At 40.4% G+C, this 11,668-nt stretch overlaps 1 protein-coding gene across 2 annotated transcripts; it reads left to right on the plus strand.

Moving 5' to 3' along the window:
* Positions 1-241: 241 nt before the first annotated feature.
* prtfdc1a (phosphoribosyl transferase domain containing 1a) lies at positions 242-11,668 on the plus strand. Of its 2 annotated transcripts, none has more exons than XR_004823214.2 (9): positions 242-765; positions 1,005-1,111; positions 1,637-1,820; positions 4,137-4,202; positions 7,388-7,405; positions 9,091-9,173; positions 9,609-9,659; positions 9,993-10,069; positions 11,228-11,668. XR_004823214.2 is itself a non-coding variant. In XM_035758261.2 (9 exons), exons 1-9 carry the CDS (start codon positions 715-717, stop codon positions 11,273-11,275), a joined length of 681 nt encoding a protein of 226 aa, XP_035614154.1. In that variant the 5' UTR covers positions 252-714; the 3' UTR covers positions 11,276-11,668. The 2 variants fall into 2 exon arrangements, 1 of the variants encoding a protein (XP_035614154.1); XM_035758261.2 differs by having other exon boundaries at positions 252-765; positions 9,609-9,655.

Here is an 11,668-nt window from a genome sequence, read left to right on the forward strand (position 1 = left end):
TGGCAAATGCCAGAATTGTAAACAGATATTCAGTGAGGAAAAAAAAACATATGCCCTGAGTGCTAGATATGAAATTGTCTGGCAAATTGTCATATCCCTCTCACTGTCTCTGTCTATGATTTCACATTGTTTTGGTAAACTAAATTAACTCTGCACTATATTTAAATATATTTTTGAAAATCTGCTTACAACAGTTTAGACATATTACTACATACTACGTCATGATGTAATCCTTGTAGGTCATTGTACAAGAGCCTTGAATGAGCCTATACCTATCTGGTCTTTTGCCACAGTTTCTTGAACCAAACGATTAACTTTTCCTTTTAAGCAAGCATCCGTGCCCACAGGAAAACTACTACATGAAATCCCATGCAGCTGATTATCCACCCCCGTGGATCTAATTGTGCCATTCGGTGGTTTATTCAGAAGGACTGGAAAACAACAACCACCTCTTTTTAGTCACACTAATGACTTTAGCATGACCACAGCGTGCTTGACTTGTTGGCTAGTTTTGAGTTTCAGCCTAAAATTGCACAAATAATCTCTCTTTATAAAGTGGAAAAGTTGTCATAATACAGGGCGGGTTTACTTCGAGGAACACTTACTTCACCGTTATCTTGCTTGTGATTGTAGTAATTTGTTCGCTCCCCTTCAGTCCCTTGTCTGCTGACTGATTGTTTTTACTTCAACTGTCTGTCATCGCGGAAAAACATCATGGCAGAATGCGTTCCGTCCAGAGCCACGGGAATGGAAGGAGGGATTGTGGTAAATAGCTTCAGACTTTGTTTTGTAGTGGTCTATTGTAATATACCAATATTTATCCTATCGTGATTTGTTTTCTTGAGTAACTTGTTGGAGCTGATTTCAGTTGATCAAGCACTGTCATCAGATCATGATCTTTTTAAATTGACAGGCTACTTACAGATATAGCCTATGGGAATATTTCATTAATAAATGTATCATACCTTTGCAAGTGTTTCTTATCTGTGTTTATCATATCTTAGATTAAAGATGATTGGCCCGGATACAGTTTAGAGCTCTTCACTTATCCAGAGCATTACCGCGAAGATATAGAGAGTGTCTACATTCCACATGGGGTTATCATGGACAGGTAATATTTATTGTATAATCTGGAGGAAATTCTTACAAACCTTTTCACCAATTTGCTGAGGTGATCAGAAGCCAATCTACTATTCTATTTATTTTATTGTAGTTTACAATATGGAACATACGTTACTACATTACCGTGCTTAAAGGATGATCTTAAATAGGAATAGCACCCCCGTTTCTGACCCACTTTATTAGTCTTCTCCTGGTGCACTCATTGGCCTGGGTTCACAGTTCAGGTTTTCTACCTCATGTGGAAAGGAATGCTGGTGCGTGCCACATTTTTACCAACCAGGGAGGCTTGGAGGACTTCAAGAAGTCATTGAGTTGAGAACTGTGTATTGAAAGTACACAATAAACAATAGAATTGTGTGTGTGTGCATCATACACACTGCATGCCTTGGCAATTAGTGATAAAGCATCAACTCTGTGGTATCATGTGACCCCGAAATGTAATTACACACACACACACTGCTCTGTCTGTGTAATTGTGATTTCCTGGGAATGTTTAACATGATTTGTACTGTAGGACAGAGCGCCTGGCCCGACACATCATGGATGACATTGGGGATCATGACATGGTGGTGCTGTGTGTACTGAAGGGAGGGTACAAGTTCTGTTCCGACCTGGTGGAGTTCATTAAGGTACAATGCCGCAACTCCAACAAGCACCTGGAGACCAGAGTGGAGTTTATTAGGCTTAAGAGCTACCTGGTATGTAACCCCACCCTCACACAACAACAACAACAACAACAACAGTAGTCAATCATTGAGTATAAATAATGTACAGTGAACAACAGTGCATCAAGTTCTTTAAGAGTCTTTTGAAAGGCTCTATCATCACATCATTTATCAATCGCTTGTGATGAAGTAAAGATAAACATAGTGAATATGAGGTTCTCTAGTTTAATGTAGTTGAGGAGCACCTTGGTTGATCCCTCAATATCCTATTTATTTGTCCTTTGAAATCTTCAGCATGTATTGTTTATGCAGCTGGGCTTCCCTTCCCCAGAGCAACTGGGAGGCCTGTTCAGATGCTTCAAATCTCGAAATGGTCATATTTTAGACTTCCGACCAGAACATTTAGGATAATACTTATTCAACATAAGAGAGGAAAATAGAAATTGAAACAACCTGTTGTTTCTGTTATTAATAATTGGTTCATGTTTGGAGATGGAAGAGTATATAGTCTGTCTGTCTGCGTATATAGTCTGTCTATATGTATGTCACTTCCTTTTGTTTACTGATTTCATTGGATTAGGCAAAAATACAATCAATTTGAGATACACTACATGACCAAAAGTATGTGGACACCTGCTTGGAGTTGGTCCCCCACTGTGCTGCTATAATAACCTACCCTCTTCTGGGAAGGCTTTCCACGAGATATTGGAACATTGCAGCAGGGACTTGCTTCCATTCAACAACAAGAACATTAGTGAGGTCGGGCACTGATGTTGGGCGATTAGGACTGGCTCACAGTCGCTGTTCCAATTCATCCCAACGGTGGTCGTTGGGGTAGAGGTCAGGGCTCTGTGCAGGCCAGTCAAGTTTTTCCACGCTGATCTCGACAAACAATTTCTGTATGGACCTCACTTTGTGCACGGGGGCATTGACATTGCGGAAACAGGAAAGGTTCTTCCCCAAACTGTTGCCACAAAGTTGGAAGCACAGAATGTTGTAGCGTTAAGATTTCCCTTCACTGGAACTAAGGGGCCTAGCCCGAACAATGAAAACAGCCCCAGACCATTACTTTACACTTGGCACTATGCATTAGAGCAGGTAGCGTTATCCTGGCATCCACCAAACCCATATTCATCCATCAAACTGCCAGATGGTGAAGCGTGATTCATCACTGCAGAGAATGTTTTTCCACTGCTCCAGAATCCAATGTTGGCGAGCTTTACACCACTCCAGCCGACGCTTGGCATTGCACATGGTGATCTTAGGCATGTGTGCGGATGCTCGGCCATTGAAACCCATTTCATGAAGCTCCCGACGAACAGTTCTTGTGCTGACGTTGCTTCCAGAGGCAGTTTGGAACTCAGTAGTGAGTGTTGAAACCAAGTACAGACGATTTTTATGAGCTACATGCTTCAGCACTCTGCGGTATCATTCCTTGAGTTTATGTGGCCTATGACTTTGCGGCTGAGCCGTTGTTGTCCTAGACTTTTCCACTTCAAAATAACAGCACTTACAGTTGACCGGGACAGCTTGAGTTAGGGCAGAAATTTGACGAACTGACTTGTTGGAAAGGTGGCATCCTATGACGGTGCCTTCAGTACGGGCCATTCTACTGCCAATGTTTATCTATGGAGATTGCATGGCTGTGTGCTCGATTTTATATAATTGTCAGCAATGGGTGTGGCTGAAATAGCCGAATCCACAAATTTGAAGGGGTGTCCACATACTTTTGTATATATAGTGTACTTTAGGATTGTTCGATATAAGCGCTAGGAAATTAGTTTAAGGAAATGAAATGTGAAATGAGAAATTATTGTAAATTATTACTTTTTCAGTCCCCACATTGTTCGCTATACTCCTATGAAAGGACATGCATTTATTTCACATCGATTTAAGGCAGCCCCCCGCACATTTCTGATTGAGGGGTTGGGTTAAATGTGCAAGACCAATTTCAGTTGAATGCATTCAGTTGTGCAACTGACTAGATATCCCCTTTCCCTTTCACTTGGGATTTTGTATTTTGGCTAACTCAGCATCTGAAATATCTGACTCCAGCATGATTGTAGAATTGAGCTGACCTGAATGACAGTGTCTGTATTAGCTCCATTGTTACTGCTCTTCATTCTCGCCTTTTCCCATTCCATCTAAAGCCTCACTGTCTAAATGATAGTGATTACGTAGACACTAGACAGTCACCGTCATGGAAAATTCACTGACCTGTGCAGCGTAGTCGTCCTGGATGTCATGTTTGGGGACATCTCTGTGAGGTTATCTGTGTCTTGCCTCTGTCCAGGACAGAATGGTGACTGTTCACACACTCAAAAAAAAGTTTTTTTTCTTCTTCTCTAGAATGACCAATCAACAGAGGACCTGCACATAATAGGAAGTCAAGATCTATCTGTTCTACGAGGCAAGGTATGTACGTGCCTAAATAAATTGTAATAATTTTATATGAACATTTGTTCAAACCTGATTTCTTTCTGTAAATAATCTTTCCATTTTTATCCCTCTCTGGGAAATTAGATTCTATGCATTCAGATACACTTTTTTCTAAAGAATTTGAGCATAAAGAACATTTTTTGATATAAGGTCATAACTAGCCACAAGGGGGAGCGCTCAGCTCTGCTGTTGAGCGTCTCTTGGAAATGTGTGCTCATTTGGGTGGTGAAGGAAGAAAGAGAAAGACATGTACACACTTTCAAGACAAATTCAGATAAGGTATACGATCTATAAGAAGATATAAGAAGATTGAGCTGAAGGATGAACTACCCTGTTATATTTCACATAGGTGTGGCCCTCTATGTCTAAGCAGTGGTCCCAGTGGTCCCAACAAGGCATAGTAGATCCATCTAATGAAAATACTTTTTTTATTTTTAAATCTATGGCGTGAGGCAAGGGTTAGGTCTTTCCATAAGAGACAGACAGTTTAAGACATTCCTGTGTAGAACTGTGTCTACTGAACTACATTTATGGACTGGAGCAAAGAGAGTGAACCCAGTGACTGGGTGTCATCCTGCGTTCATTCGGCGCGTCATACATTTTTGGGTCTTCCCCGACAACCATCCTCTTTGTGTGCCCTTCATAAGAGTCACTTTGTCAGTGTGGTGTAGCCATCACCAGGTTGAGAATGAATCACTAATCTAGTCCTGTGGACAGTACAGAAATGGTTGCACCAGGAATATCCTCTTTCTGAGGAAATACTTGACGATAAAAATAGGGTTTTGGTGAACCATCATCAACCTCACACTGTAACCTAACCCATATAAAAGACAATGAAAGATTTAATGGAGTTTAAGTCAAGGGTGCTCAAGAGGATGGTATGTGACTGGTGTTGGAATTGACACCCCCATCTAGATAGAATGTAGTCTTACAGCACATAGTTACTGTCTCTATCTCAGTAGTAAGGCATATTTTAGGAGTCAGAAGAGGACAGCAGGCAATGTCATGAGGAGTTAAAACATGTTTTTTGTTTACATACAACTGAACAGGAAAAAACCTTACCTAAGATTTGTTTTTGCTTAGGGTTAGGAGGTCAACAAGAATACATGTCTGTCTATAACCCAGCAAATTTACACAAGTCAGGAACATTAATCTTCACTAAGGGTAACTAGATGGCTGACATTAATCTTCACTAAATGGCTGCCATCTCAGCATCATGCCGTCACCCCATGGCACAGCTGAGTGGTGCCAGTCATTGGGGCATGTGCCAGTCATAAGGGGTGTCAGTTATTAGGCACAAGGACTCTGGCCAACCGTCAACTAGCATTATTGGCAATGGCATACCATTTACAGCACTTGCTTTTCCTAATCCCAAATGTCATCATGGAAAGTCGAGGAGTGTTAAAGTTCAAATGCATAACACTGCTGCAAATATGTAAGTTGGATAGGTTCAAGAACAGATCTGTCAAATGACTTGATTTTGCAGGAATCTTTGCATGGGGTAGAGTTTCTATAGCCTACCTCCCTTCCCAGTCCATCATCAACAGAAGGGAGGCATGTACAGGATTTTATTTGAGATTTCAGCAATAGGACAGATAGCAGTATGAGGGCGAAAGCCTTTGGGAGTAGTGGAGGGGGTTAGAATGATGTAGCACATTGTCTGGTAGAATAATGCACCTATTACCTCCAAGTGTTTGTGTTTCGTATCTTTAACATTCTTGAGGGGAAATGTAATCCATATCGAATAATGTCATATAAAAATCACTAATGTGGTTGTTTGAGGCTGTTTTGTGCACATCTTTTCCATGTGGCAAAGCAGGTTAGTTCTGCTCAAGGTTTCCATGTTCTCTCGCTCTCTCTGCTACACTAAACAAAAATATAAATGCAACATGTGAAGTGTTGGTCCCATGTTTCATGAGCTAAAATAAAAGACCCCAGAAATGTTCCATTCTCACAAAAAGCTTATTTCTCTCAAATGATGTGCACGAAGTTGTTTACATCCCTGTTAGTGAACATTTCTCCTTTGCCAAGATAATCCATCCACCTGACAAGTGTTGCATTACAAGAAGCTGATTAAACAGCATGATCATTACACAGGTGCACCTTGTGCTGGGGGAAAAGAAAACAACACTCTAAAATGTGACGTTTTGTCACACAATATAATGCCACAGATGTCTCAGGTTTTGAGGGCGTGTGAAAGTGGCTTGCTGACTGCAGGAATGTCCAGCAGAGCTGTTGCCAGATAGTTTAATGTTCATTTATTTACCATAAGCTGCTTCCAATGTAATTTTAGAGAATTTGGCACTACAACAACGAGCCTCACAACCGCAGACCATGTGTATGGTTTTGTGTGGGCGAGCGGTTTGCTGATGTCAACGTTGTGAACAGAGTGTCCCATGGTGGTGGTGGGGTTAAGGTATGGGCAGGCATAAGCTACAGACAACGAACAGAATTGCATTTTATCGATAGCAAAAATACTGTGACGAGATCCTGAGGCCCATTATGAGGCCCATTTATTTTGTGACCAACAGATGCATATCTGTATTCCGAGTCGTAAAATCCATAGATTAGGGCCTAATGAATTCATTTCAGTTGACTGATTTCCTCATATGAACTGTAACTCAGTAAAATAATTGAAATTGTTGCTGTTGCGTTTTAGATTTTTGTTCAGCATAGTTACGTATCCTTACTCCCTGTTCATAGCGTTACATAACTCGGTTCAGGTGTAGCGTGTAGGCCCACAACATTGGCCTCCTGCCTGCATTCTCTCAGAGCACTCGCCTCAAACCATAGATACACTCCACCAGCCAGACAAAGAGCCTCATACACAGCCAAGGGGGAAAAGGCTGTCATTTGAACCCCTGCACCAGAGAAAGTGTCCAACTGTAATTATCTTTACTGTCTAAGACATTTGGAAGTGCCTTTGGCTCAATGTTAGGAACAACCATATATTATGAGGGAGTATAATGACATGTCTGTGTGTCTCTAAGGGACTAAAATTAGATCCAAGATTGTCACTATAGCTACAGTCTAAGAAGTGAGAAGTCAAACTCCCAAGTATTTGCCCCTATGTTTGAATGGAAGTTGTTGTGATGTTGAAGTTCAGAGATGTTAAAAATGGGTTTCTCTCTTCTTCTTTTTTTTTTATACATGGCACAAAGAATGTCTTGATTGTAGAGGTAAGTGACTACATCATCTCACGGTACAGTATTGCAAATGCCTTGAATTTGCCTTGATGCCTTGAATAAAGTCATACTGTTCACTCTGCTACTGCAAGGCAAGCAGTACCGATGCACCAAGTCTGGAACCAACAGGACCTTGAACAGCTTCCGCCCACAGGCTATAAGGCTGCTAAACAGTTAGTTCACCAAATAGCTACCCAGACTATCTGCATTGACCCTTTATGCACTAACTTTTTTTGACTCATCACATCAGCTGCTGCTACTGTTTACTACCTGTCACTTTATTCCTAGTTATATGTACATGCAGTGTCTACCTCAATTACCTCGTACCCCTGCACTTCGACTCGGCATTGGTACCAATTGTACATAGCCAAGTTATCGTTACTCATTGTGTATCTATTAGTACGTATTTGACTTTTTAAATGATTTCCCTCTGCATTGTTGGGAAGGGCCCTTAAGTAAGCATTTCACTGTTAGTCCACTCCTGTTATTTACAAGGTATAGTTCCATGAAAAAGTATTTGCCCACTCACTGATTTTCTCTATTTTTACATGATTTTGATACTGAATGTTATCAGATGTTCAACCAAAACCTAATATTAGCTAAAGGGAACATGAGTTTACAAAAAAAATATATATATACCTATTTTATTAATTCACAAAGTTATGCAACATCCAATTCCACTGTGTGAAAAAGGAATTGCTCCTTTACACTCAATATCTGGTTGTGCCACCTTTAGCTGCAATGACTGCATCCAAAAGCTTCCTGTAGTTGTTGATCAGTCTCTCACATCTCTGTGGAGGAATTTTGGCCGACTCTTGCATGCAGAACTGCTTTAACTCAGCGACATTTGTGGGTTTTCAAGCATGAACTGCTTGTTTCAAGTCCTTCCACAACATCTCAATTGGGATTAGGTCTGAACTTTGCCTAGGCCATTGCAAAATGTCAAATTGGTTGCTTTTTAACCATTTTCATTTAGAGTTGATTGTGTGTTTTCGATCATTATCTTGCTGCATGACAGCTGCTTATAAATAAATATGAAATTTAAATATGAAAATATTGCATTTCTTCACTTATTCTCATTCACTATTTTGATAATCAGGTCTTAAATTATGCAATAACAGCCAAATGGCAAGGGATTGATAAATTGCATAGATTACATCATAACATATAACATGCCTATCATTGCATACAGGCAATAATTGCTTTAAATTAATAGTTTTCCTCCTACCCTCCAACCTCCTGGTGCACATAGGCCAGACCTCTCTTTTTTGTATTTTTCCCCCCTTTGAGATGTTTCAGATGTGAAAGTTTCCAGACTGATGTCATCCATGCATAAACACTAGGCCTTCACCACATGATGGCTGTTTAGCCCCACTCTAGAGGAATAACAGCATCTAAGATTCAATCAATATTCTAGATGGGCTGTGTGACACACACACACAATTGCATGAATCTTGTCACACTGCATTCTGTACTTCTATATAATGAGTGTAGTTCTCAGATCTCAAGGAACAATTTCAAAGCATTGTCATTGATATCTGTAGAAAATATATATGGATTAATTTACGGTATAGCATACTGCATGTTATTGGTTGATTTGCTATTGCGATCCATTCTCTTCTGAGAGCAGTCCACATTTACGGCCCTCCCTTTATCCCCCTTCTTTCCCCTGCCTCTAGGCTATAGTCGACACAGGAAAGACAATGAAGGCGCTTCTGAAGCATGTGGAGGCCTTTGAACCCAAGATGGTAAAGGTTGCCGGGTGAGTCAGTCTGTCAGAGGGGGGCTGTCACAGGAACAAGATGTCACTCTTCCGTAGTTACTATAGATATGCATGCCTCCAGTCACCATACTTCAACTTGAATTTGTCTTTTGTTTTATGTCAAGTTTGCAAGTGTGTTTCATTGCTTGAATACTGTTAGTATTGCACAACATTGTTTTGATTTAGAATGGTATAGGTACTGTACTGTTTGCCCTTAGTTTCCCCCTCTGAAGCTTCCGTAATCAGTGTTGTTCCTGTCTGAAGGATAAGAATAGCTTCCCTATTGCCATCTTCACTATAATCTAGTCATGCACTGCTTGTGTAGTTTCACTGTACATTTTTTTCCATCCGAGTTCAAATCGCTTCTGCATGATTCATTGCAAATTATTGTGGATATTAGCTTCGTTAATGGTTGTACTGTCGTGTCTGTTTCAGTCTGCTGGTGAAAAGGGTCTCTAATGTGGTTGGAAGCCTTCCAGACTGTAAGTGCGTCGCTGTTTAATGCCATCCGGGAGGTCACTCATCCTTCATTCAGCCGTCAGAACAAGATTTATACTGTACATGTCATGTTACTCATATCTCAGTCTAAAGCCCAGGTGGTTTTGAATGAGGTAGCATTTTAAAAGTTCTATGTTCATTTTTTAATTCATTTCAAGGTTCTTTGTTTGAGGTTGGTGTTTGATCGTGAGACTTTTCAAGAAGATTCTCTGTTATACAGACCTGATATAACCCCAGGCACTGACTCAAGTTTGATTTGATGGTTTATTCAGGCCATCTCTACATATATCTAATTTTCTGTGTCTGTATTTATCTCAACAGATGTGGGGTTTGAAATTCCCAACCGTTTTGTCGTGGGCTATGCTTTGGACTACAATGAGTATTTCCGTGACCTGAATGTAAGGCTCTACTTTTATTTCTGAACGACACATGACCTTTTAGTTTAAAGTGCTGTTTGAAAGGGATGAAAGAGCCGGGAGCTGAGAGTAAACATAGTCAAAGAGACACTTCTCTCTCTGAAATCTAAACTCACCCAGGTATCCTCTGTGTGTGTGTGTGTGTGTGTGTGTGTGTGTGTGTGTGTGTGTGTGTGTGTGTGTGTGTGTGTGTGTGTGTGTGTGTGTGTGTGTGTGTGTGTGTGTGTGTGTGTGTGTGTGTGTGTGTGTGTGTGTGTGTGTGCGAGCGCGGGTGCTTCTTGGGGCGCATGGGCCTTCGAGAGTTTGTGTGTTCGGTGTTGTGTATGTGTGCACTGTATGTTTTGGAATACCTGTATGTTTTCCTGACCTCTTGCGCTGTGCCCCATGCCAACACTCCAATGTTAAATTGAGTAACAGCGTTCTTATTTTAAATGTACTGCCCTTATTGTAAATGTACTACTCAGATTTGTCTGAAAGACAGCACCCCAGACACACAACCACCCCTTTTTTTTTGTGTGTGTGTGTGTGTGTGTGTGTGTGTGTGTGTGTGTGTGTGTGTGTGTGTGTGTGTGTGTGTGTGTGTGTGTGTGTGTGTGTGGTATTCATCACAGAAATTGGGTGGAAGGTGAAGAAAGGGATGTTAGGGTTAGGATCTGCTTATCTGGCAGAGTGAGTCATCTTAATTCCCCACTTAACGACTATTAGTATTACCAGTTAGCACATGCTACATATCAGTACAGTCATATGATTGTTATCAAGGAAGTGTTCATTTATCAGTTTGAGATTGACCTTGGATGACCTTTGAACTTTTAATCTTTAAATGATGTAAAGTTCATTGCATTAGCATAATGGAGAGGTGAGATGATTCCTGTCATATGGGGAAAGTCTGACCTTGCTTTCCCAAATTCACATCCCTCCACAATCTGTAATCAGCTCAAAACATTTATCTTCTGAGGGCTCGTCATCACAGCGGTATTTCAACCCTCCAGCAGATAGAACACAACAGATGACTAATTTATGTTCTGTAAACATGGGGGATTAAAACATATTTCAGTGACGGTCTATAAACGATCAAAGTGTTGTTCGCTTGATTTAACATCTGACTGAGGTGAACAACCCTCTTTCTCTTCCTCCCTCCAGCATATCTGTGTCATAAGTGAGATTGGAAAGGTGAAGTACAAGATTTGAAGAGAAGTCAACACATACATGGGTTGTTCAGAGTTGCAGTTTTCAACTTGTGGCTGCAAATGCCTTCCCTTCTCATATCTTCTTCCGTGCTCTGTTGAGGATTATTGTTAGTTTATTAATTTCATGAGAAGAAACACACCTTGCATGTGCTTTATGCAAAAACAAATATGAGATCTGTGTTATTCATGCTACATGCAACCTTGATTGCCACATTTTAAGATTTTTTTTTTTTTACATATGCTATTGTTTTTGTGAACATCATATTACATTGTTGACAGAATATGCTTTTACATAATATGCATTTATATGTATTTGTAAAATACTAATTTTGTCCCCAATGATCTAATATGTGCAAAGCACAAAGAAATAAACTATGCAATTTTGAATAACAAA

Source organism: Oncorhynchus keta, chromosome 4 (assembly GCF_023373465.1).
Source record: "Oncorhynchus keta strain PuntledgeMale-10-30-2019 chromosome 4, Oket_V2, whole genome shotgun sequence".
Classification (NCBI taxonomy): Eukaryota; Metazoa; Chordata; class Actinopteri; order Salmoniformes; family Salmonidae; genus Oncorhynchus; species Oncorhynchus keta.